This window comes from Oncorhynchus nerka, linkage group LG10 (assembly GCF_034236695.1).
Source record: "Oncorhynchus nerka isolate Pitt River linkage group LG10, Oner_Uvic_2.0, whole genome shotgun sequence".
NCBI lineage: Eukaryota > Metazoa > Chordata > Actinopteri > Salmoniformes > Salmonidae > Oncorhynchus > Oncorhynchus nerka.
In genome coordinates this window covers 54764014-54791670 of record NC_088405.1, presented here as the reverse complement: position 1 = coordinate 54791670, position 27657 = coordinate 54764014, and the positions used below count along the sequence as shown (strand labels likewise).

The window sequence follows — 27657 nt, the reverse complement described above, 5'->3', positions numbered from 1 at the left end:
TCATTTTAATCAGCTGTGTAGTGCTGGGGCAAAATCCAAAACGTGCACCCGGGGGACAGTGTTCGGGAAACCCTGTGCTAAATGACAAAAATGTATGTGGAGAAGGGATAAATGTACTGTTCACATACAGTATATGTGGTTTATTATGCAAACCAGAAATACAACCAACATTATATGGAATAAGATTAAACAAGTGGAAATAATTAGGTGTAGGCCTACTAGATAAAATTACTGAGTAATTATAATTAACTATAATCCAGGCCGTGATTAGGAGTACCATAGGGCTGCCACAATTGGCCCAGCGTTCTCCGGGTTTGGCCGGGGTAGGCCGTCATCGTAAATAAGAATTTGATCTTAACTGACTTGCCTAGTTAAATAAAGGTTAAATAAAAATAATAGCCGATAATTAATCAATATAAACATCATAATAATAATAAGTATCATCCTTGTCATAACTTAGTTTGCTATCCTCATTCATATCAGAAAAAATGTCACCTGCTGCAGAAACCAACTTCAGAGGTCTAACAGGCCTCTCCAAAAGTTCTGAAAGCTGTAACATTGCGGCTTCCGTACTACGGAATCCCAGCCATAACATCAACTAGCTAGATAGCTAACCTACCGGTAGCTAGTTTTTCAGTCATCGTTGTCAAATGAATTGGACACATAAGGTGCATATCTTAAGCGCAAGTCACATCCTATCCGGACGAAACCGGATAAAAAAAACTCTTCGCGACATGCTATCAACAGTAAGCTTGCTATGAAATTAAAATTAACCGATTGTCAGCAGGCAGGCTAGCTATCTCTGACAAGATAGCTAGGTTGTGAAGTTGGCGAGCTTTCACATAGCGTTAGCGTTGTGGTATTACTGAAGTTAGCTAGTTAGTTGTAATTGTTTCTTGCGGCTTTGCTACAAATGACTAGCTAGTTTCAGTTTGTCAAAATATATTGTTGCAAAAGGTAGTTAGCAAGCAAGACATGGGCTACTATGTAGCCAGCTTAACGCTGTCTGGTCAGATCGGCGCTACATTGTAACCAGATCAGTGCTAGAGAGAGATCAGCAGCAGTTTGTCTGTCGTAATAGGAAACAACATCCTCATTATGGCCACAGTTAGTTAGTTAGCTACAGATTGACGATAACTGGTTTATTTTTGACAGTGATAGTTATATTTGGTAGATGGTGCTAGTATTTGCCCTTCAGTACAAGTAAAGCCGTGCTTTGTGATTTCTGACTCAGACGATCATCGTTGTCGTGTCGTGGAAATCAATGTGCGCCTGAAGATTAGGCGGAACAGCAGGATGTCTAGGGGATTTAGTGCAGCAATGATATTGTTTAGAAAACACAACAACACAACCATGATCACAAGGCATACAAAAGCCCCCAAATGAAATCGTATAAGGCTCAACTTTTCGTTTTCTCTGACTATACATCACATCTGGTGCGTCTTGGGTTATAGAACACACATACGAATATAGCTAAATCGGTTAATTTCATTTGAAGAGTAGCCAAATAAATATTTGATATGTCTGGGGACGGCTCGGATAGTAGTAGTAGTAGTAGTAGCGATGACTCCGATACAGGGATCCGGAGAAAAGCCTGCACTGTCAAACATGAGATTACCAATGGTAAGTAACCATCAACGTAACTAGCGCTTTGCCTGATTAATCAGACTGTGCTACACAATGGAATTGGTATACAGTCTGAAACATAGGAGTACACAATAGTGTTAATGTCCCTTTCAAGCCAGAATGTTTAGTGCAATTAATTTACTCTACTGCTTGTCTGTAAGGTTGGTCCTTCAGCTGCTCTACATTTTAGACAAAGTATTCACAGGGAAGTATTGTTTATACAACTTTTTAGACTAGAGCACCAGTACGGTAGTTTACATTTCTATCACCTGGCACATGCACAAAACCACATAAACACCCGTGAGACTTTGGTTCGTAAGCAGGCACTTCTGTCTTGTGCACGTGCCTTCGGTCATAAGCAAACACGTCTTGATCACCACACAGACCTGGGTTGCGAAGTCGGTTTAATAATACTTTCCTGGGGATATTTTGTCCTACATTTCGAGCAGTTGATAGCCCAACCGTAGATTAAGTTCAAACGTCATTTTATTAAACATTCTAGCTTTGTACGGAACATGTCCACGATTTTGCGCTCCTGTTCGACTGTATACCAATTCAATTGTGTAGCACAGTCTGATTAATCAGGCAATCTAGCTCTGCACTGTTTCATAATTGATTATTTGAATCTGCCAAATGATTTCAAGATGTGGTACACTTTGGGTAAATATTGCCTTCTGTAATTTAGCTATTGGGCTCGGGCTCTATGTAAGCTTAAAAGTCAGTTTGGAGTTTCTGTAATTCTGTGTGGATCAATATCTGTTTCCTGACACAATTGCATCCTGACCTTGACTGACACAGCAATAGCAGAAGTAGTAGTGTATGTTCGAGCTGTGTTCAGTTGTCTTCAGGTGCAGATTGATGTGCTATGTTTTGGTGAGTGGTGATATCTCAGGGAACCATGACACCTGGGAACACAGCCATGGACGAATGCCAGCAGACCGTGTGGTGTCACAAAATATTCCGTTTACTGTGCTCTGCTATGTTTTCTGTGTGTGCCTGCCTGCGTGAGTGTGTGTTGTGTGCATGCAAACACTGATACTGTACTCTCCCCCCCGCCAGCGAACCTCACAGGCCATTCTGAGAGAGTGGGCATGGAGAACTTTGAGCTTCTCAAAGTCTTGGGCACAGGAGGTGAGGCTCACTGCGCCGATCTTGGGTCGATTGCTTATAAACTGACTATATTGCTTATAAACTGACTAAACGCCTTCCTAATATTGAGTTGCATACCCCCCCCGCCTTCAGAACTGCCTCAGTTCGTCAGGACATGGACTCCACAAGATGTCAAAATCGTTCCACAAAGATGCTGGCCAATGTTGACTCCAATGCTCCCCACAGTTGTGTCAAGCTGGCTGGATGTCCTTTGGGTGGTGGACCATTCTTGATATACACGGGAAACTGTTGAGTGTGAAAAACCCAGCAGTGTGGCAGTTCTTGCCTGGCACCTACTACCATACCCTGTTCAAAGCCACTTCAATCTTTTGTCTTGCCCATTCACCCTCTGAATGGCACACATACACAATCCATGTCTAAAAGAGTAAAAATCCTTCTTTAACCTGTCTCCTCCCCTTCATCTACACTGACTGAAGTGAATTTAACAAGTGACATCAATAAGGGATCATAGCTTTAACCCGGATTCACCTGGTCAGTCTGTCATGGGAAGAGCAGGTCTTCATAATGTTTTTTTATACTCAGTTTACATGATTAGAATTTTTAAATTGAACCTTTATTTAATTAGGCAATTCAGTTAAGATCAAATTCTTATTTACAATGACGGCCTACCCCGGCCAAACCCAGACGACGCTGGGCCAATTGTGCACCGTCCTATGAGACCCCCAGTCACGGCCAGATGTGATTACAGCCTGGATTCGAACCAGGGACTGTAGTGAAGCCTCTTGTACTGAGATGCAGTGCCTTAGACCACTGCACCACTCGGGATAGCGCCATAGTATTATTGGAGAACTGGATAACTTAATTTTACTGTCTATTTTTTTGCGGAACATTTAGAATAAAAAGTTAAGGTTGTAAATGTGGTGGGTGGTAGGATGGGTGGGAGGGGCTCCAATTAAATGTGATAAATGTTTCCAACCTTTCCTCTCTGTCTCTGTCTAGCCTACGGGAAAGTGTTTCTGGTCAGGAAGAACAGTGGTCACGATGAAGGGAAGCTGTATGCCATGAAGGTGAGTCTCTGTGTCGTCTTTGACATTGGTCCAAAGGAAACCCAAAGTGTTGACATTGTCTGATGTGGGGAGAATTCATGGACGGGTTGACCTACCTGTTGATGATAACGTCTCAGGTGCTGAAGAAAGCAGCCATCGTTCAGAAGGCGAAGACAGCGGAGCACACGCGTACAGAGAGACAGGTGCTGGAGCACATCCGCCAGTCCCCATTCCTGGTCACACTGCACTACGCCTTCCAGACCCAGACCAAGCTCCATCTCATCCTGGGTGAGCGCTGGATCAAACAAACCCATACGTGGAACTCTCTGGCTATGACCTTGGAAGTGCTGAAAGTGTGTCTCTGTGTGTGTATACTGTGTTTCTGCCTGTGTGTGTGTTTTTCTATTCAAGTGTTATCTGTATCTGTCTGTGTATAGACTATGTGAGCGGAGGGGAGATGTTCACACACTTGTACCAGCGGGATCACTTCTCTGAGGAAGAGGTGCGGATCTACATCGGGGAGATTATCCTGGCACTGGAGCACCTCCACAAGGTATGTTATCGAGCCTCTCTGTCCTTTACATAACCTTGCTGATATTCCATTCCTTAATTGTATCTGTGGTCCTATTACATGATACAATTTCGGCTGGATACTTTGCTCTTATCTGTTAATGTTATGTTATCCTGTGTACAACTTCTTGCTCGGTATGATGTGTACAGCTCGGCATCGTGTACCGGGACATCAAGTTGGAGAACATCCTATTGGACAGCGAGGGACATTTGGTGCTGACAGATTTTGGGCTCAGCAAAGAGTTCCTTGAGGAGGAGGTACGACAAAAATACCTTTTTCATTGATGCCTCTATTTGTGTGGACGCAATCTGTGCATGTATGCATCCATCCATCCATGCATATATTGTTGTCACTACAGAATGAGACTTGTGTTTTTATCCCCCCCCACTACAGAAGGAAAGGACGTATTCGTTCTGTGGCACCATAGAGTACATGGCTCCAGAGATCATCAGGGGGAAGTCTGGTCATGGAAAGGTAAGAGTTAACCCATCACTCGGGGCATGGCTATGAGCTACGGCGGTTCATTAGACATCAATTACTGTAGAACACAAATGTATACGCTTTCTTGAATTTTTATTTTTTCATTCTTCCTTTTGACCCTTTTCTCCTGCCCACCCCAGTCAGTAGATTGGTGGAGTTTGGGTATCCTGATGTTTGAATTGCTGACGGGGGCGTCCCCATTCACACTGGAGGGGGAGAGGAACTCCCAGAGTGAGGTGTCCAAGTGAGTGCTGTGTGTCATCCACCCCTCCCCACACACACACCATGGTTCCATCCAACTCTTTCATCATTGCCCGTGGCCCTCGGCTACTTATCAAAATAATGACATCTATTGTAACGGTGGCTTCTTTCTCCCTCTCTTTATCTCGCTGTCTGAATACAATAACAAATAAATGAGTTGTTCTGCGTTCTATGTGTAACATAAAGCCTGCAGCCTAATTAGACATTCTGGTAAGCTGTTTCTTTTCAATCATGTTCTTTATGGCCATAATGGTTGTCTTGTAATGAGGGCTGTGCCTTCAGCAAGTATTCTTACCCCTTATTACACATTTTGTTGTGTTATAGCCTGAATTCAAAATTGATTTCTCTCCCATCTACACACACTGCCCCATAATGACCAAGTGAAAACATGTTTAGACATTTTTGCACATTTTATTGAAAATTAAATGGAGAAATCTCATTTACATACAGTACCAGTCAAAAGTTGACACACCTACTCATTGAAGGTTTCTTTTACTGTTCTACATTGTAGAATGATAGTGAAGACATCAAAACTATGAAATAACACATATGGAATCATGTAGTAACCAAATGTATTTTATATTTCAGATTCTTCCAAGTTGCCCCCCTTTGCCTTGATGACAGCTTTGAACACTCTTGGCATTCTCTCAACCAGCTTCATGCGGTAGTCACCTAGAATGCATTTCAATTAACAGTTGTGCCTTGTTAAAAGTTAATTTGTGGAATTTATTTCCTTAATTAATGCGTTTGAGCCAATCAGTTGTTGTGACAAGGTAAGGGTGGTATTCAGAAGCCGTATTTGGTAAAAGACCAAGTTCATATTAAGACAAGAACAGCTCAAATAAGCACAGAGGAACAACTATCCATCATTAATTTGACTAACCATAATGTCTCAATCTGGACAATTTCAAGAACTTTGAAAGTTTCTTCAAGTGCAGTCGCAAAAACCATCAAGCGCTATGATGAAACTGGCTCTCATGAGGACCGCCACAGGAAAGGAAAACCCAGAGTTACCTCTTCTGCAGAGGATAAGTTCATCAGAGTTACCAGCCTCAGAAATTGCAGCCCAATTAAATGCTTCAGAGTTCAAGTAACAGACACATTTCAACATGAACTGTTCAGAGGAGACTGCATGAATCAGGCTTTCATGGTTGAATTGCTGCAAAGAAACCACTACTAAAGTACACCAATAAGAAGAAGAGACTTGGGCCATGAAACACGAGCAATGGACATTAGACCGGTGGAAATCTGTCCTTTGGTCTGTTGAGTCCAAATGAGAGATTTTTAGTTCCAACCGCCGTGTCTTTGTGAGACGCAGAGTAAGTGAGCGGATGATCTCTGCAGGTGTGGTTCCCACCGTGAAGCATAAATGAGGAGGTGTGAGGGTGCTTTGCTGGTAACACTCTCTGTGATTTTCGAATTCAAGGCACACTTAACCAGCATGACCACCACAGCATTCTGCTGCGATACGTCATCCCATCTGGTTTGTACTTAGTCCCACTATAATTTGTTTTTCAATAGGACAATGACCAAACACACATCTAGGTTGTGTAAGGGCTATTTGACCAAGAAGGAGAGTGATGGAGTGCTGCTTCAGGTGACCTGGCCTCCACAGTCTCCCGACCACAACCCAATTGAGATGGTTTGTGATGAGTTGGACCGCATAGTGAAGGAAAAGCAGCCAATGAGTGCTCAGCATATGTGGGAACTCCTTCAAGACTGTTGTAAAGCGTTCCAGGTGAAGCTGGTTGAGAGAATGCCAAGAGTGTTCAAAGCTGTCATCAAGGCAAAGGGTGGCTACTTTGAAGAATCTCAAATATGATTTGATTTAACACGTTTTTTTTGGTTACGACATGATTCCATATGTGTTCATAGTTTTTGTCTTTACTATTATTCTACAATATAGAACATGGTAAAAAATAAACATCCTTGAGTGAGTAGGTGTGTCTAAACTTTAGACTGGTACTGTAAGTATTCACACCCCTGAGTCAATATTTTGTAGAAGCACCATTGGCGGCAATTACAGCTTTAAGGACGTCCTGGGTTTGTCTGTATCAGCCTTGCACATCTGGATTTGGGGATTTTCTCCCATTCTCTGTTCTTTTGCCCATCTTAATCTTTTGTTTTTCTTTTCCAGTCTGAGATATGGCTTTTACTTTGCAACTCTGCCTAGAAGGCCAGCGTCCAGGAGTCGCCTCTTTACTGTTGACGTTGAGACTGGTGTTTTGCGGGTGCAATTTAATGAAGCTGCCAGTTGACCAACCCACTCAAGTGACACACCCCTCCAGTAAGCTCAGCCCCCGTAATAGGGTTAGAGGCAGAGAATCCCAGTGGAGAGAGGGGAACCGGCCAGGCAGAGACAGCAAGGGTGGTTCATCGCTCAAGTGCCTTTCCGTTCACCTTCACACCCCCGGGCCAGACTACACTCAATCATAGGACCTACTGAAGAGATGAGTCTTCAATAAAGACTTAAAGGTCGACTGAATCGGCGTCTCTCACATGGTTAGGCAGACCATTCCATAAAAATTTAGCTCCATAGGAGAAAGCCCTGCATCCAGCTGTATTCTTAGAAATTCTAGGGACAATAAGGAGGCCTGCGTCTTGTGACCATAGCGTACGTGTAGGTATGTACGGCAGGACCAAATTGGGAAGATCGATATGAACAAGCCCATGTAAGTTAGCAGTAAAATCTTGACATCAGCCCTAGTCTTAACAGGAAGCAAGTGTAGATTGGCTAGCACTGGAGTAATATGATCATTTTGGGGTGTTTTAGTCAAGATTCTAGCAGCCATGTTTAACACTAGCTGAAGTTTATTTAGTGCTTTACCTGGGTAGCTGGAAAATAGAGCATTGCAGTTGTCTAATCTAGAAGTGACAAAAGCATGGATACATTTTTCTGCATCCTTTTTGGACAAAGTTTCAGATTTTTGCAATGTTACGTACAGTTGAAGTCGGAAGTTTACATACACTGAGGTTGGGGTCATTAAAACTTGTTTTTCAACCACTCCACCATTTTCTTGTTAACAAACTATAGTTTTGGCAAGTCAGTTAGGACATCTACTTTGTGCATGACACAAGTCATTTCCCTAACAATTGTTTACAGACAGATTATTTAACTTATAATTCACTCTATCACAATTCCAGTGGGTCAGAAGTTTACATAGACTAGTTGACTGTGCCTTTAATCAGCTTAGCAAATTCCAGAAAATGATGTCATGGCTTTAGAAGCTTCTGATAGGCTAATTGACATCATTTGAGTCAATTGGAGGTGTACCTGTGGATGTGTTTCAAGGCCTACCTTAACTCAGTGCCTCTTTGCTTGACATCATGGGAAAATTAAAAGAAATCAGCAGAAAGATAATTGTAGACCTCCACAAGTCTGGTTCATCCTTGGGAGCAATTTCCAAATGCCTGAAGGTACCACGTTTATCTGTACAAACAATAGTACGCAAGTATAAACACCATGGGACCATGCAGCCGTCTTACCGATCAGGAAGGAGATGCGTTCTGTCTCCTAGAGATGACTGTGCTTTGGTGCGAAAAGTGCAAATCAATCCCAGAACAACAGCAAAGGACCTTGTGAAGATGCTGGAGAAAACCGGTACAAAAGTATCTATACCCACAGTAAAACAAGTCTTATATCGTCATAACCTGAAAGGTTGCTCAGCAAGGAAGAAGTCACTGCTCCATAACCACCATAAAAAAGCCAGACTACGGTCTGGCAGTCGTTATGTTTGGAGGAAAAGGGGGGAGACTTGCAAGCCTAAGAACATCCCAACCATGAAGCACGGGGGTGGCAGCATCATGTTGTGGGGGTGCTTTGCTGCAGGAGGGACTGGTGCACTTCACAAAATAGATGGCATCATGAGAAGGAAAATTATGTAGATATATTGAAGCAACATCTCAAGACATCAGTCAGGAAGTGAAAGCTTGGTCGCAAATCGGTCTTCCAAATGGACAATGACCCCAAGCATACTTCCTAAGTTGTGGCAAAATGGCTTTAAGGACAACAAAGTCAAGATATTGGAGTGGCCATCACAAAGCCATGACCTCAATCCAATAGAACATTTGTGGGCAGAACTTGGAAAAAGCGTGTGCGAGCAAGGAGGCCTACAAACCTGACTCCGTTACACCAGCTCTGTCAGGAGGAATGGGCCAAAATTCACCCAACTTATTGTGGGAAGCGTGTGGAAGGCTACCCAAAATGTTTGACCCAAGTTAAACAATTTAAAGGCAATTCTACTAAATACTAATTGAGTGTATGTAAACTTCTGACCCACTGGGAATGTGATTAAAGAAATCAAATATGAAATAAATCATTCTCTCTACTATTATTCTGACATTTAACATTCTTAAAATAAAGTGGTGATCCTAACTGACCTAAAACAGGGAATTTTTACTAGGATTAAATGTCAGGAATTGTGAAAAACTGAGTTTAATTAAATGTATTTGACTAAAGTGTATGTAAACTTCCTACTTCAACAGTAGATGGAAAAAAGCTGTCCTTGAAGCAGTCTTGATATGTTCGTCAAAAGAGAGTTCAGGGTCCAGAGTAACGCCGAGGTCCTTTACAGTTTTGAGATGACTGTACAACCATCAAGATTAATTGTCAGATCCAACAGAAGATCTTTGTTTCTTGGGACCTAGAACTAGCGCCTTTGTTTTGTCCAAGTTTAAAAGTTAAACATTTCCCTGCCATCCACTTCCTTATGTCTGAAACACAGGCTTCCAGGAAGGGTAAATTTTGGGGCTTCACCATGTTTCATAGAAATATACAGCTGTGTGTCGTCCGCATAGCAGTGAAAGTTAACATTATGTTTCCAAATGACATCACCAAGAGGTAAAATATATAGTGAAAACAATAGACGTCCTAAAAGGGAACCTTGAGGAACACCGAAATGTACAGTTGATTTGTCAGAGGAGAAACCATCCACAGAGACAAACTGATATCTTTCTGACAGATGAGATCTAAACCAGGACAGAACTTGTCCATGTAGACTAATTTGGGTTTCCAATCTCTCCAAAAGAATGTGGTGATCGATGGTACCGAAATGTACAGTTGATTTGTCAGAGGAGAAACCATCCACAGAGACAAACTGATATCTTTCTGACAGATGAGATCTAAACCAGGACAGAACTTGTCCATGTAGACTAATTTGGGTTTCCAATCTCTCCAAAAGAATGTGGTGATCGATGGTATCAAAACAGCACTAAGGTCTAGGAGCACGAGGACAGATGCAGAGTCTTGGTCTGACGCCATTAAAAGGTAATTTACCACCTTCACAAGTGCAGTCTCAGTGCTATGATGGGTTCTAACACCAGACTGAAGCGTTTCGTATACATTGTTAGTCTTCAGGAAGGCAGTGAGTTGATGCGCAATAGCTTTTAATTTTTTTTAGAGAGGAATGGGAGATTTGATATAGGCTGTTTATTTTTTTAATGTTTATTTATTTTTATTTTTTTGTATTTAAATATTTTCTGGGTCAAGGTTTGGCTTATTCAAGAGAGGCTTTATTACTGCCACTTTTAGTGAGTTTGGTACACTTCCGGTGGATAGGGAGTCGTTTATTATGTTCAACATAGGAGGGCCAAGCACAGGAAGCAGCTCTTTCAGTAGTTTAGTTGGAATATGGTCCAGTATGCAGCTTGAAGGTTTAGAGGCCATGACTATTTTCATGAACGTGTCAAGAGATATAGTACTAAAACACTTGAGTGTCTCCCTTGATCCTAGGTCCTGGCAGTGTTGTGCAGACTCAGGACAACTGAGCTTTGGAGAAATACCCAGATTTAAAGAGGAGTCTGTAATTTGCTTTCTAATGGTCATGATCTTTTCATCAAAGAAGTTCATGAATTTATCACTGCTGAAGTGAAAGCCATTCTCTCCTGGGGAATGCTGCTTTTTATTTAGCTTTGCGACAGTATCAAAAATACAGTTAGGATTGTTCTTATTCTCCTCAATTAAGTAGTAAAAATAGGATGATGGAGCAGTAGTGAGGGCTCTTTGATACGGCATGGTACTGTCTTTCCAAGCTAATCGGAAGACTTCCAGTTTGGTGTGGCGCCACTTCCGTTCCAATTTTCTGGAAGCTTGCTTCAGGGCTCGGGTATTTTCTGTATACCAGGGAGCTAGTTTCTCATGACAAATGTTTTTTGTTTTTAGGGCTGCGACTGCATCTAGGGTATTACGCAAGGTTAAAATAAGTTCCTCAGGTGGTTAACTGATTTGTTGTACTCTGACATCCTTGGGTAGGTGGAGGCAGTCTGGAAGGGCATCTAGGAATCTTTGGGTTGTCCAAGAATTTATAGCCACGGCTTTTGATGATCCTTGGTTGGGGTCTGAGCAGATGATTTGTTGCGATTGCAAACGTAATAAAATGGTGGTCCTATTTAGTCCAGGATTATGAGGACAAACATTAAGATCCACAACATTTATTCCACGGGACAAAACTAGGTCCAGAGTATGACTGTGCCATCGAGTAGGACCAGAGACATGTTGGACAAAACCCACTGAGTCGATGATGGCTCCGAAAGCTTTTTGGAGTGGGTCTGTGGACTTTTCCATGTGAATATTATCTGCAATGACTACAAGGTCCGATATGAGTTCGGGGAACTCGGTGAGGAACGCTGTATACGGCCCAGGACCCTGTAAACAGTAGCTATAAAAGGTGATTGAGTAGGCTGCATAGATTTCATGACTAGAAGCTCAAAAGATGAAAACGCAGTGTTTTTTTAATAAAAAAATAAAAAAGACATTTGGTTTCTTAAATGTTATTAACACCTTAGCCTTTGCGGGATGCGTGGAGGATATGGTCACTAGTGTAACCAGGAGGAGAGGCCTCATTTAACACAGTAAATTCATCAGGCTTAAGCCATGTTTCAGTCAGGCCAATCACATCAAGATTATGATCAGTGATTAGTTAATTGACTATGACTGCCTTGGAAGTGAGGGATCTAACATTAAGTAGCCCTATTTTGAGATGTGAGATATCACAATCTCTTTCAATAGTGACCGGAATGGAGGTGGTCTTTATTCCAGTGAGATTGTTAAGGCGAACACCGCCATGTTTAGTTTTGCCTAACCTAGATCGAGGCACAGACACGGTCTCAATGTGGATAGCTGAGCTGACTACACTGACTGTGCTAGTGGCAGACTCCACTAAGCTGGCAGACTGGCTAACAGCCTGCTGTCTGGCCTGCACCCGATCTCATTGTGGAGCTAGAGGAGTTAGAGCCCTGTCTATGTTCATAGATAAGATGAGAGCACCCCTCCAGATAGGATAGAGTCCGTCACTCTTCAGCAGGCCAGGCTTGGTCCTGTTTGTGGGTGAGTCCCAGAAAGAGGGCCAATTATCTACAAATTCTATCTTTTGGGAGGGGTATAAAACAGTTTTCAACCAGCGATTGAGTTGTGAGACTCTGCTGTGGAGCTCATCACTCCCCCTAACTGGGAGGGGGCCAGAGACAATTACTCAATGCCGACACATCTTTCTAGCTGATTTACACGCTGAGGCTATGTTGGTGACCTCTGACTGTTTCATCCTAACATTGTTTGTCCCGACGTGGATAACAATATCCCTATACTCTCTACACTCGCCAGTTTTAGCTTTAGCCAGCACCATCTTCAGATTAGCCTTAACATCAGTAGCCCTTCCCCTGGTAAACAGTGTATGATCGCTGGATGATTCTTTTTAAGTCTAATACTGCTGGTAATGGAGTCGCAAAGGACTAGGGTTTTCAATTTGTCAGAGCTAATGGTGGGAGGCTTTGATGTCTCAGACCCTGTAACGGGCAGAGGAGAGACCAGAGGAGGCTCGGCCTCTGACTCCGACTCGTTTCTTAATGGGGAGACCCGATTGAAAGTTTATTTCGGCTGAATGAGCGACACCGGTTGAGCATTCCTACAGGTCATTTGCACTTTGAAGCAGGCTCTCATCAAGGACGTGCCTGTATTTGGCTTCATTCATTGTTCCTTCTCTCCTTACCAGTCTTGCTTCACGGTAGGGATGGTGTTAGACGGGTGATGAGCTGTGCCTAGTTTTCTCCAGACATGGCGCTTTGCATTCTGTCCATAGAGTAACATTTTTGTCTCGTTAGACTGCAGAATCTTATGCCTTATGATCTGTCTTTCACTTGCCTTTTTGCAATCTCCAGGCATGCCGTCATGCTTTTTTCTCAGGAGTGGCTTCCGTCTGGCAACTCTCCCTTAACGCCCAGTTTTGTGAAGTGCTGTGGAGACTGGTGTCCTTCTGGTAGGTTCTCCAATCTCAACCAAGGAACTCTGTAGTTCTGTCAGAATTGTCATTGGGTTCTTGGTCACCTCCCTGACCGACGTCCTTCTTGCCCTGATGCTCAGTTTGTTCGGACGGTCAGCTCTAGGCAGAGTCTGGGTAGTTCCATATGTTTTCCAAGGAGATCACTGTGCTCTTGGAAATGTTCAACGCTCTAGAAATGTTTTTAACTTTTCCCCAGATATGCCTCATCACAATTCTGATTGTTCCTTGGAGTTCATGATATAGTTTCTGCTGTGATGCACTGTCAACTGTGGGACCTTTATATAGGCAGGTGTATTTCTTTCTAAATCCTGTCCAAACAGTTGACTCCAATCAAGTTGTAGTGACATCTTAAAGATGATCAAAGGAAATGAGATGTACCTGAGATCAATTTGGAGTACCATAGCAAAGGGATTAAAATGAGATATTTCTGCATTTCATTTTGACTTTGTCATTGTGGGGTATTGTGTGTAGATGGGTGAGATACATTTATTTTATATTGAATCCATTTTGAATCAGGCTGTAGCAACAAAATGTGGAGTAAGTCAAGGTCTATGAGTACTTTCTGAAGGCACTGAAGGCAAAGTGATTGCTCTTCCCTTTTTCTCTTCTTCGGCCCGCCCCCTCCTGCCCTCCTCTCAGGCGTATCTTGCGCTGCGAACCGCCGTTCCCCTCTATGATCGGAGTCGTGGCTCAGGACCTGCTGAGGAAGCTGTTGGTTAAAGACCCCCACAAGAGACTAGGCTCGGGACCACGAGGGGCCGAGGACATCAAAAGTCATGCCTTCTTCAAGGTGCTCCTCTTCTCTCCTGCCACTCTCTGTCTCTAGGCCCATCTCCCTCTCTCTCTCCCAACGTGCTCACACACATACACACACACACTCTGCTCACCATTCTCCTCCCATTGCTCTATATTCATAGGGTCTCAGTTGGTCAGACCTTGCTGAGAAGAAGGTAGTCAGCCCATTCAAACCAGAGATCAGGAGTGAGCTGGATACAGGGAACTTTGCTGAGGAGTTCACTGGCATGAATCCTGTCTATTCTCCAGCCAGCACCCCACCAAGCACTGACCGCCTGTTCCAGGTTCGTTAAATACACATTGTGTGCTTCCACTGTTACAGAAAGACACCCTACATACACAAGACTCTTGTCTTCCATTTCAGGGCTACTCCTTCGTTGCTCCCTCCATTCTGTTCAACAAGAACGTGGTGATGGGTGACTTCATGGAGGGCCAGATGGGAGCAGACCGGCCGGGCTCAGCCACTGTCCGTCGCAGTGCTATGTTAGCGGTATGGAACTAATCCTCTCATGGCCGCAGGATAGACGAGGTTCGGTGAAATGTATCGGTGTTACTGTTGGCACTTTCTTTCATTTTTTAAAATTTAGTCTTAGTCATTTTGTATAAAATATCATTGTCTTAGTCACATTTTTGTCAGTTGAATAATTATTTAGTCTCGTTATTGTCAAAATGATAAACAGTGGGCCATTTTAGTCAACTAAATCCTTTAATTTTAGTCGCTTTATTTGTATTTTTTTTGTGCCTCATTACCCTATAGTAAACACAAATCACTGACTTCCATGTGCACAAACATACATTTTTCTGCATAACATCCTACCGCATGATTCTCTACCCAACAGCCAAGTTAGCAGAAGAACACATTACTCTGCAGCAGATACAAATCTCACCCCTTGACATACTGTAGCTGTATTGTAATTGAAGTACTGTCATCAGTAGTGGTCTGATAGGTTGCAGCAAACTATCTAGCTAGGATTATCAATCTGTTGTTATCTGAGTTATCAGATGTGCCTTGAGGTTGGTAGTATTTTATTCCCTGTCAACTTGTGGGTGCAAACACTGTGGAAACGTTGCATTCGGTCTTGTTTGAATTGACAAGATGGCTCCAAACATCGCCCCTTTTTCTACCGGGAGCTTGTACCACCGGTAGAGTAGCCATGGCGTGGGCCTTATTTGCAGCAATGATTTGTTGTTGCCAGATTGGATAACGGTTGCCGGGCAGAGAGGTGAATCATGAATGACCTGAGCATGGTATTTATTTCCCACCAATAACAGAATTGCAACATTGCGTTGAGAAAGCCTTACAAAAAAAGCTCTCAAGCTCTGTAAAAATGTTTGTCCAGTTCACTTACTAATCATATTTTAGTCACAGAGATAATTTCACCTAGTTTTCATCAACCGAAATGGAAGGGGAAAAAAAATCTGTTTTCCTCTGGGTCTATTAAGTCAGTGATTTGTCAAACGCCTATTTTCCAGTGGCAGTTGACGACACAATAACTATCACTGGAATGTATCCAGAGAGGGTCTTATGTACAACACTGTTTGACATGAGCTCAACCTGTGCTTCATTAGTATATAAAAAATCTATGTGCAACATTTTCACATTTAGCAAGGGTATGATTTGGACATTTCCTGCAGTGGAGCACATTTTGACACATTCCACAGTTTCCGGTGTAGTTTGTACTTGACTTCCCTCTCTCTTGTCCTCTGCAGGACTCTACGTTCTTCCAGCTGTATGAGCTGTGCCTGCAGGGGGCGCCCCTTGGCGAGGGTAGCTTCTCTGTGTGCAGGAAGTGTCGACACCACCAGAGCGGCCATGAGTACGCCGTCAAGATCATCAGCCGCAGGTGAGCCGGGCGTGGCGCTGGCTGAGAGACCGTCACGCACTAATGCAATGTGTCATTGTTATACCAGCATGATGAATTACACACTTCACGCTGCTGTGTTTTAATATATTCTATTCCAATGATTTACCTGTTTGGTGCACTGAGGTGGTTTGTGTTGTTGACCTTTGGTGCATGAATGCCTTTGAACTTTGTCTGTCTGTCTGTCTGTCTGTCTGTCTGTCTGTCTGTCTGTCTGTCTGTCTGTCTGTCTGTCTGTCTGTCTGTCTGTCTGTCTCTGTCTCCTGTGTGACTCTGTCTCCTTAGAATGGAAGTAAACACTCAGAGGGAGATTGCTGCCCTCAGGCAGTGTGAGGCTCACCCCAACATTGTCAAACTGCATGAGGTCTACACTGATCAGGTACACAAGGATGGTAGAAATGCCATCAGCAGACACACATTCAAGCACTGACAAAACTGTCAGGTGTTCTTTCTCTTCTCATTGGCTGTGTTTACTTACAAGGTGGCAGGACTCGAATCACAATAATGTTTGACATTTGGGGAATATATTGGGAAACTTAAGCAATCATGCAGCAATAAACAATTTTCTCATCACAGACACAACCTTAATCTTCTCTCTCTCTTCTCCCATCTCCCTCTCAATCACCCCTCTCTTCCTCCCTCTCTCAGTTCCATACATACCTGGTGATGGAGCTGCTGCGTGGGGGGGAGCTGCTGGAGAGGATCAAGAGGAAGAAATTGTTTGGGGAGGCAGAGGCCAGTCAGCTTCTCAGGAGCCTGGTGTCAGCTGTCGGCTTCATGCACGAGGCTGGAGTCGTGCACAGAGACCTCAAACCAGAGGTGGGCCAACAGACTGACTCACAGAGAGGGAGTCTGAATATATTCTAGAATCTATAGAAATATATGGCCAGGAAGAAGTCACACATTGAAATGGCTGCAATATTACACCGACCAAATTTTGCAGGCAGTGAGTGTAATGAGATCAAGGTGTTTAGCAATGCTGTAAAAACCACTAAGCATGGCCTATTGTATTTTTTTGGTTCAGGGTGAAATAAATTGACATTTGTTGCTCCATTACATCAGCCAATGAATGTAACCTTCTGTTGACGGAGTCATTCCTGCACTGCCCACTCACTGCTCTCTCTCCGCCTGGCAGAATGTGCTGTTTGCAGACGAGGGGGAGGACTCGGTGCTCAAGGTGATAGATTTTGGTTTTGCCCGACTGTGCCCTGCAGGCAGCGCCCCCCTGCAGACTCCCTGCTTTACACTGCAGTACGCTGCTCCTGAGCTCTTCCACAGCACCGGTTACGACCAGGCCTGCGACCTCTGGAGCCTTGGGGTCATCCTGGTACTTACACTACTGACTGACTCTGTAATGTGTCATTAGTAAAAACGAATTATCGTTATGTTATTGATGATGTTTGTGTTTTTCTCTGGCAGTACACCATGCTGTCAGGACAGGTGCCCTTTCAGAGTGAGCAGCAGCAGCGGGCGGGGATGACCTCATCTTATGCTGCCGACATCATGCATAAGATTAAAGAGGGTGACTTCTCTTTGGCTGGAGAGGCTTGGAAGGGTGTGTCAGACGAGGCTAAAGAGCTTGTGAAAGGTGTGTTGTGCATCCCTCCTAATTCACTCATTGACATTGATGCAATTCATCATTTTTTCCCATCTGTTCACTACATACAGTGCCTTCGGAAAGTGTTCAGACCCCTTGACGTTTTCCTCATTTTGTTACGTTACAGCATTTTTTTTTAAATGAAATCCTCAGCACACACAATCTACACACAATGACAAAGCAAAATGAGGTTTTCAGACATTTTTACAAAAGTATTCAGACCCTCTGCTATGCGACTCAAAATTGAGCTCAGGTGCATCCTGGTTCCATAGATCATCTTTGAGATGTTTCTACAACTTGATTGGAGTCCACCTGTGGTAAATTCAAGTGATTGGACATGATTTGCAAAGGCACACACCTGTCTATATAAGGTCCCAAAGTTGACAGTACATGTCAGTGCAAAAATGAGGAGTCGTCCGTAGCGCTCTTAGACAGAATTGTGTCGATGCACAGATCTGGGGAAGGTTACCAAAACATTCTGCAGCATTGAAGGTCCCCAAGAACACAGTGGCCTCCATCATTCTTACATTGAAGAAGCTTGGAACCACCAAGACTCTTCCTAGAGCTGGCCGCCCATCCAAAATGGGAGAGAAGGGCCTTGGTCAGTGAGGTGACCAAGAATCGGATGGTCACTGACAGAGAGATGGGAGAACCTTCCAGATGGACAACCATCTCTGCAGCACTCCATCAATCAGACCTTTATGGTAGAGTTGCCAGACGGAAGAGACTCAGATCATGAGAAACAAGATTCTCTTGTCTGATGAAACCAAGATTTAAATATTTGGCCTGAATGCCAAGCGTCACATCTGGAGGAAACCTGGCACCATCCCTACGGTGAAGCATGGTGGTGGCAGCATCATGCTCTGGGGGTGTTTTCAGCGGCAGGGACTGGGAGATTAGTCAGGATCAAGGCAAAGATTTGTAAGTCGCTCTGGATAAGAGCGTCTGCTAAATGACTTAAATGTAAATGTAAATGTAAAGATGAACGGAGCAAAGTACAGAGAGATCCTTGATGAAAACCTGCTGCAGAGAGCTCAGGTCCTCAGGCTGGGGCGAAGGTTCACCTTCCAACAGGACAACAACACTAAGCACACAGCCAAGACAATGCAGGAGTGGCTTCGGGACACGTCTCTGAATGTCCTTGAGTGACCCAGCCAGAGCCCGGACTTGAACCCGATCGAACATGTCTGGAGAGACCTGAAAATAGCTGTGCAGCGACGCTCCCCATTCAACCTGACAGAGCTTGAGAGGATCTGCAGAGAAGAATGGGAGAAACTCTCCAAATACAGGTGTGCCAAGCTTGTAGCGTCATACCCAAGAAGACTCGAGGCTGTAATTGCTGCCAAAGGTGCTTCAACAAAGTACTGAGTAAGGGTCTGAATACTAATGTAAATGTGATATTTCTGTTTTCAATTTTGATTAAATTAGAAAAAAATATACATACCTGTTTTTGCTTTGTCATTAGGGTGTATTGTGTGTAGATTGATGAGGGAAAAAAAATCTATTTAATACATTTTAGAATAAGGTTGTAACCTAAAAATGTGGAAAAAGTCAAGGAGTCTAAATACTTTCTGAAGGCACTAATATATATATATATATTTAAAAAATAATGGAACCCCTTTATCTGTCACTCCCTTATCATTTTGCTTTCTCTGCTCCTCCCTAACCTTCCTTACTCCTCTCTGCCCCACCTCTCATTTTTGCTCTCCTTCCCTCACTCTTCTAAACACCCCACCGCCCTGTTTGTGTTCAGGGCTGCTGACGGTGGATCCAGAGAGGCGTCTCAAGCTGTCTGCTCTGAGAGAGAACAGCTGGCTGCAGGGCGGGGCCATCTTATCCTCCACCCCCCTCTGCACCCCAGATGTGCTCGAGTCCAGTGGCCCCATCGTCCGCTCCTATGTCAACGCCACCTACAAGGTAATGGAACTCTTAATCTTTTTTTTTTATTTTTTACTCAAATCCAATGAGGAAAAAGTAGTTTGTTCCTTTTAACTTTTTGATTTTATTTTTCCTACTCTCCCAACCAAATCAAAGTCAATTTGGCATTTGCAAAGTACTGCGTATTGTACAATGAAGTGTTTACTTGCAAGCTCTTCTCTCAAACAGTGCAACATTTTATAAAAAAGTATTCAATAAAAATATCAAGTCAAAAAAATATAGTATATGAGTATTTATACAATGGGTGGGTCTAATCCTGGATGCTGATTGGTTAAAACCGTGTCCCAGCTGTTCCACAAGTTACCACCGGCTAAGGCTATGATGTTGAAATGCCTATTTACTGTTCCATCTCCCTGTGCAATCAATCCACTGTCTCATCAGCCCAGCCAGGCAATTTATCAACTAGATCTCCACTGTAAAAAATCATCTAGACATTATCTTCCATTTCTTTTAGACTAGCAATTGATTTTCAACAGCAGAGGCGTGTATAAACCTTGCCATCTGTCTCTGACTTTTGCAGCAATGTTTCAATATTGAAATTCGATCTCTAGCTGTCCCACACAGTAATGAATGTGTAGGGGCCAGACAGACAGAAGGGCAGCTTTTCTCAGCCAGTCGAAATCATGAATTGGTATATTGTTTTTATAGACACAGTACCAGTCAAAAGTTTGTACACACCTACTCACTCAAGGGTTTTTCTTTATTTTCACAATTTTCTTCATTGCAGAATAATAGTGAAGACATTAAAACTATGAAATAACACATGGTATCATGTAGTAACCAAAAAAGTGTAAAACAAATCAAAATATATTTTATATGTGCGATTCTTTAAAGTGGGCACCCTTTGCCTTGATGACAGTGGTAGCCATGCTAGTTAAGTGTGCCTTGAATTCTAAATAAATCACAGACAGTGTCACCAGAAAAGCACCATAACACCTCCTTCTCCATGCTTCACGGTGGGAACTACACATGCAGAGATCATCCACTCACCTATTCTGTGTCTCACAAAGACATGGAAGTTGGAACCAAAAATCTCAAATTTGGACAGATTTCCACTGTATAATTTTTTTATTTTATCTTTATTTAACCAGGTAGGCAAGTTGAGAACAAGTTCTCATTTACAATTGCGACCTAGCCAAGATAAAGCAAAGCAGTTCAACACATACAGCCACCAATTGTGCAAGTTCTCCCACTTAAAAAGACGAGGCCTGTAGTTTTCATCATAGGTACACTTCAACTATGAAAGACAAAATGAGAAAAAAAAATCCAGAAAATCACATTGTAGGATTTTTAATGAATTTATTTGCAAATGGTGGAAAATAAGTATTTGATCACCTACAAACAAGCAAGATTTCTGGCTCTCACAGACCTGTAACTTCTTCTTTAAGAGGCTCCTCTGTACTCCACTTGTTACCTGTATTAATGGCAACTGTTTGAATTTATCAGTATAAAAGACACCTGTCCACAACCTCAAACAGTCACACTCCAAACTCCACTATGGCCAAGACCAAAGAGCTGTCAAAGGACACCAGAAACAAAATTGTAGACCTGCACCAGGCTGGGAAGACTGAATCTGCAATAGGTAAGCAGCTTGGTTTGAAGAAATCGACTGTGGGAGCAATTATTAGGAAATGGAAGACATACAAGACCACTGATAATCTCCCTCGATCTGGGTCTCCACGCAAGATCTCACCCAGTGGGGTCAAAATTATCACAAGAACGGTGAGCAAAAATCCCAGAACCACACGGAGGGACCTAGTGAATGACCTGCAGAGAGCTGGGACCAAAGTAACAAAGCCTACCATCAGTAAAACACTACGCCACCAGGGACTCAAATCCTGCAGAGCCAGACGTGTCCCCCTGCTTAAGCCAGTACATGTCCAGGCCCGTCTGAAGTTTGCTAGAGAGCATTTGGATGATCCAGAAGAAGATTGGGAGAATGTCATATGGTCAGATGAAACCAAAATATAACTTTTTGGTAAAAACTCAACTCGTCGTGTTTGGAGGACAAAGAATGCTGAGTTGCATCCAAAGAACACCATACCTACTGTGAAGCATGGGGGTGGAAACATCATGCTTTGGGGCTGTTTTTCTGCAAAGGGACCAGGACAGCTGATCCGTGTAAAGGAAAGAATGAATGGGGCCATGTATCGTGAGATTTTGAGTGAAAACCTCCTTCCATCAGCAAGGGCATTGAAGATGAAACGTGGCTGGGTCTTTCAGCATGACAATGATCCCAAACACACCGCCCGGGCAACGGAGTGGCTTCGTAAGAAGCATTTCTAGGTCCTGGAGTGGCCTAGCCAGTCTCCAGATCTCAACCCCATAGAACATTTTTGGAGGGAGTTGAAAGTCCGTGTTGCCCAGCAACAGCCCCAAAACATCACTGCTCTAGAGGAGATCTGCATGGAGGAATGGGCCAAAATACCAGCAACAGTGTGTGAAAACCTTGTGAAGACTTACAGAAAACATTTGACCTCTGTCATTGCCAACAAAGGGTATATAACAAAGTATTGAGAAACTTTTGTTAATGACCAAATACTTATTTTCCACCATAATTAGCAAATTAATTAATTTAAAATCCTACAATGTGATTTTCTGGACTTCTTTTCTCATTTTGTCTGTCATAGTTGAAGTGTACCTATGATGAAAATTACAGGCCTCTCTCGTCTTTTTAAGTGGGAGAACTTGCACAATTGGTGGCTGACTAAATACTTTTTTGCCCCACTGTACAACGACACAGATGGAGTAAAACAAACATAGTCAATACAAGTCTATATACGATAAGGGAGGTTAAAGGCAAAAAAAGGCCATGGTGGCGAAGTAAATACAATATAGCAAGTAAAACACCGGAATGGTAGATTTGCAGTGGAAGAATATGCAAAGTAGAAATAAAAATATTGGGGTGCAAAGGAGCAAAATAAATAAATACAGTAGGGAAAGAGGTAGTTGTTTGGGTTAAATTATAGGTGGGCTATGTACAGGTGCAGTAATCTGTGAGCTGCTCTGACAGCTGGTGCTTAAAGCTAGTGAGGGACATAAGTGTTTCCAGTTTCAGAGATTTTTGTAGTTCGTTCCAGTCATTGGCAGCAGAGAACTGGAAGGCGAGGCGGCAAAAAGAAAGAATTGGTTTTGGGGGTGACCAGAGACATATACCTGCTGGAGCGCGTGCTACGGGTGGGTTATGCTATGGTGACTAGTGAGCTGAGATAAGGGGGGACTTTACCTAGCAGGGTCTTGTAGATGACATGGAGCCAGTGGGTTTGGCGACGAGTATGAAGCGAGGGCCAGCCAACGAGAGCGTACAGGTCGCAATGGTGGGTAGTATATGGTGCCTTGGTGACAAAACGGATGGCACTGTGATAGACTGCATCCAATTTGTTGAGTGGGGTATTGGAAGCTATTTTGTAAATTACATCGTCAAGGATTTTATTTAGTTTTACTTGTATTTAAGAGCAATTGGAGGCCACGGAAGGGTTGTTGTATGGCATTGAAGCTTGCCTGGAGGGTTGTTAACACAGTGTCCAAAGAAGGACCGGAAGTATACAGAATGGTGTCGTCTGCGTAGAGGTGGATCAGAGACTCACCAGCAGCAAGAGCGACATCATTGATGTATGCAGAGAAGGGTCCAAGAATTGAACCCTGTGGCACCCCCATAGAGACTGCCAGAGGTCCGGACAACAGACCCTCCGATTTGACACACTGAACTCTATCTGAGAAGTAGTTGTTGAACCAGGCGAGGCAATCATTTGAGAAACCAAGGCTGTCGAGTCTGCCGATGAGGATGTCGTGATTAACAGAGTCGAAATCCTTGGCCAGATCAATGAATACGGCTGCACAGTAATGTTTCTTATCGATGGCGGTTAAGATATCGTTTAAGACCTTGAGCGTGGCTGAGGTGCACCCATGACCAGCTCTGAAACCAGATTGCATAGCAGAGAGGGTATGGTGAGAGTCTAATGTCCATTGCTCATGTTTCTTGGCCCAAGCCTCTTCTTCTTATTGGTGTACTTTAGTAGTGGTTTCTTTGCAACATGAAGGCCTGATTCACACAGTCTCCTCTGAACAGTTGATGTTGAGATGTGTCTGTTACTTGAACTTTGAGAAGCATTTATTTGGGCTGCAATTTTTGAGGCTGTTAGCTCTAATGAGCGTATCCTCTGCAGCAGAGGTAACTCTGGGTTTTCCTTTCTTGTGGCGGTCCTCATGAGAGCCAGTTTCATCATAGCGCTTGATGGTTTTTGCGATTGCACTTTAAGAAACTTTCAAAGTTCTTGAAATTGTCCAGATTGACTGACCTTCATGTCTTAAAGTAATGATGGACTGTTGTTTTTCTTTGCCCATTTGAGCTGTTCTTGCCATAATATGGACTTGGTCTTTTACCAAATAGGGCTATCTTCCATATACCACCCCTACCATGTCACACCTCATCTGATTGGCTCAAACACATTAAGAAGGAAATACATTTCACAAATGTACTTTTAACAAGGTACACCTGTTAATTTAAATGCATTCCAGGTGACTACCTCATGAAGCTGGTTGAGAGAATGCCAAGAGTGCGCAAAGCTGTCATCAAGGCGAAGGGTGGCTACTTTGAAGAATTTGAACTAGATTTGTTTAACACTTTTTTTTGGTTACTCCATGATTCCAAAAGTGTTATTTCATAGATTTGATGTCTTAACTATTATTCTACAATGTAGAAAATAGTACAAATTAAGATAAACCCTTTAAATGAGTAGGTGTCCAAACTTCTGACTGGTGCTGTATATACAAAGAAATGTCAATAGAAAAACAGGTCAAATGAAATGCAGTGTGCTGTCTTTCCAACTTCCGTTTGAATCATTGTGTTAGCTGTGTAGTTGGCTAGCTCTACTAAACCGTGTCCTTGCAAAAGAGCCAATTTTTTTCTATGCCAGGCAAAATCGTGCATCATTAGCTCATTGGTATTTAATGACAAGTTTGTCAATCATTATTTGAATGTGTTGGTAGCCCATGTAAAAAGCTGGTTTTTGGAGGATATATTGACTTAGTCTCAAGCCTAACAACACAATATGACTATAAAAAACACTATAATATATTAATATAATAAATGGTATGTGCAATGTAACGACAGTAGAGAAATACACTTTGTGGACAGTTTTAGGTACAACCATCTATTACTGGGTCGGAGCCCCCTTTGCCTCCAGAACATTCAGAATTCTTCGGGGAATTGAAACATTGCTCAATTGATATCAAGGGACCAAACATTCCCTACACCGTTACACCACCGCCACCAGCCTATACTGTTGACACTAGGCAGGATGGAGTCATCGACTCATGCTGCTTGCGTCAAAATCCTGACTCTGCCATCAGCATGACGCAACAGGAACCCGGATTCGTCAGACCAGGCAATGTGTTTTTTCACTCAATTGTAAAGTTTGTGATTGCGTGCCCACTGGAGATGGTTCTTTTTTTTCTCGTCAACTGCAATAACCCATCCATGACAAGGACTGCCGAGTTGTGCGGTCTAAGATGCCGTTTGGCACACCACTGTTGTACTGGGCCGTTATTTGCCTGTTTGTGGCCCAGCTGTTAGCTTCTTGCCATTCTCTTTTCACCTCTCATCAACGAGCTGTTTTCTCCCACAGAACCGCCGCTGACTCGATGTTTTTTGTTTGTCGCCCAATTCTCGGTTAACCCTAGACACTGTCGTGCGTGAAAATCCCAGGTGGCTGGCCGTTTCTGATATACTAGAACTGGCGCACATGGCATCAATGATCATACCACGCTCAAAGTTGCTTAGGTCAGTCTTTTTGCCCATTCCAACGTTCAATCGATCAGTAACTGAATGCCTTGATTCCTGTCTGCCTGATTTTTATATAGCAAGCCACGGCCACGCGACTCGCTGTCTGTAGGAGCGAAGCATTTTCGTGAACAGTGTGGTGTACCTAATAGACTGTCCACTGAGTATATAATGGAGGTGTATGTGCAATGTAATAGAATAAGTAGGCTATATTATTGTATGTACATCCTCTCCATTAGGCATTCAACAAGGGGAAGAGGGAGGGCTTCTTTCTGAAGAGTGTCGACAACGCCCCCCTTGCAAAGCGACGCAAGCTCAAGATGACAAGTACAGGTGTGGAGACTCGACGGAGCTCCTCTTCCTCCTCCTCGTCATCATCTTCCTCAGCTGCCTCTGCCGCTACAACAAACCTAAAAACACAGCCACCACACCAAACTCTACCCCCGAAGCTAGAAAAGAGCTAGCAGCCGAGGAGGGGGACGAGTAGGAGGAAAGGAGTTAGGAGAATAAAGCACATTAATTCAGCTATGACAGATTGGAATACTGGCTCTGAAAGACCAGAGATGATTTGTTATATCCCCTCTAAGTCCAAAGTCATATAGAATCTCCAAATTCTAAGATCTTATTTATGAACAAACTAAGAGACTAGTCCAATACTTAAGATGAAACAAAAGGGTTCACGTCCCTTTTTCCTTTGAAAGAATATGCTGAATGGCATTTTGCATTATCGTAATGATGCAAGGACTTTATATGTATTTATACCAGTAGCTTGTCCCATTTCATACATTTTCTCAAGAAATGAACTAACGTGTAATTTCTTGAATGGAACAAAGCTTTAGACTATTGTTTTCTAAATTTCGGTCAGAGGCTTTACATCAGTATGGTAAGTTACGGAAGACATTTTCGTCGGCTTTAAGATCACACTTGTGAAGTTTTCAGTCACTTTTTAGCAGGGTGACGATGAGCACGCAGTTGGACATGATGCTGACGTTTTGCATGTTGTCAGCACCTGAGGTAAGGAGCGCTGTCGTAGAACGAGTCAGAGAGAAGCGGAGTGAGAGAGTCCTAAAGGGGAAATGCAAAAGCCATGAATGAGCACAAGCCATACATACACAGAGAGGCCATGGCCTCTACAACAGAGCACTTATGGATAGATGCACAGTGCTCATCACATGGCAAAACGGAGAGGCAGTGGTTGGGGGTCTGTTGGAAGTCTCGCTCTGTTTTTAATGATATGGTTGAGATTAAGAAAGAACACTGGTACTGCGGACAGCTGTTCAAATGAACTTTGACCTTGAGGGATGATCCCAGTCCATGGGATGCTGTCTTTGTAACCCAATGGTTCTAGTCACATACGGCCAATTTACAAGGACCCTTAGAATCATTTCCTTTTGGCTTGAGATATCAGCCTTCTATCGACGTTGGTGTCTGTCTGCGTAGTTAACTGGTTCGCTGAAGTTCACCTGAGAATCAAATTAACGGCATCCATTGTTCTGTATGTGTGCTACATTAACAACCATCATGATTCTGTCAGGGAATACAGGGAGATGGAACGCTTGGTGATAGACATTCTGATTTGATGCCATAGTCCCATACACAGTGCTCCAAGGCCTATGATGTACTTTTCTGAGCAGGGCAACTTTTCATTATATTGCGCAGGGCCAAATGGGGAAAAAATGAATCGTTTTTTTTACTGTGAGTAAATATTGTCACCCTGGTTTAGAGGTTAGTGTTTTTGTAGCCGTTTAGGTGTTTCGATCATTGAATGTCAGTTCCACTGATCATTTTACTCATCGCTTTTTTTCTACCGGAATATATTGACTGTTGATTTGATTTGTACCTGGATATCACACAAATGTAGTCCTTTTAATCAGTGATAGTTATTTCAGATTTAAACCGGGCTTATTTTAGTATTTATTACATGTCATGTTTTTATAATGTTGTGGTAATGGTTGTCGTGTGTGTGTGTGTGTGTGTGTGTGTGTGTGTGTGTGTGTGATATACAAGTTACTGTAGTAAATAATTGTTTTGATCACATTTTTATTAGTTACTCCTTTCTAAACATTAGTTTTGTCGGGAACCGCGCTTTTGTCACAATGCTATTGTTTGGCTGTTGGTGTTGTCTTTTTTTTAATGTTATGAATTTGACTCTTTTTAATGAGCTACTACCCTTTTCCTGTATAGCTGTCATTTTTTGCCCAACATTTTCAATTCTTTCTTCAAAGCATATCCTGACATTGAGATTCCCTATGTCACGATTGCTTGGTTTGGGTCAAGAACACTTCAGTCTGGAGCAAAATAAAAGACTTTTCTCGA

The 27657-nt window shown here is 42.9% G+C and overlaps 1 protein-coding gene across 1 annotated transcript; it reads left to right on the top strand.

Moving 5' to 3' along the window:
- Positions 1 to 576: 576 nt before the first annotated feature.
- Positions 577 to 27657, top strand: LOC115135603 (ribosomal protein S6 kinase alpha-4-like). The gene is made up of 18 exons (XM_029670485.2): positions 577 to 1623; positions 2686 to 2757; positions 3736 to 3803; positions 3920 to 4070; positions 4220 to 4335; positions 4503 to 4610; positions 4747 to 4827; positions 4974 to 5077; positions 14007 to 14157; positions 14285 to 14446; positions 14527 to 14652; positions 15873 to 16006; positions 16310 to 16403; positions 16673 to 16843; positions 17160 to 17351; positions 17444 to 17612; positions 19375 to 19538; positions 25581 to 27657. Exons 1-18 carry the CDS (start codon positions 1521 to 1523, stop codon positions 25803 to 25805), a joined length of 2391 nt encoding a protein of 796 aa, XP_029526345.1. The 5' UTR covers positions 577 to 1520; the 3' UTR covers positions 25806 to 27657.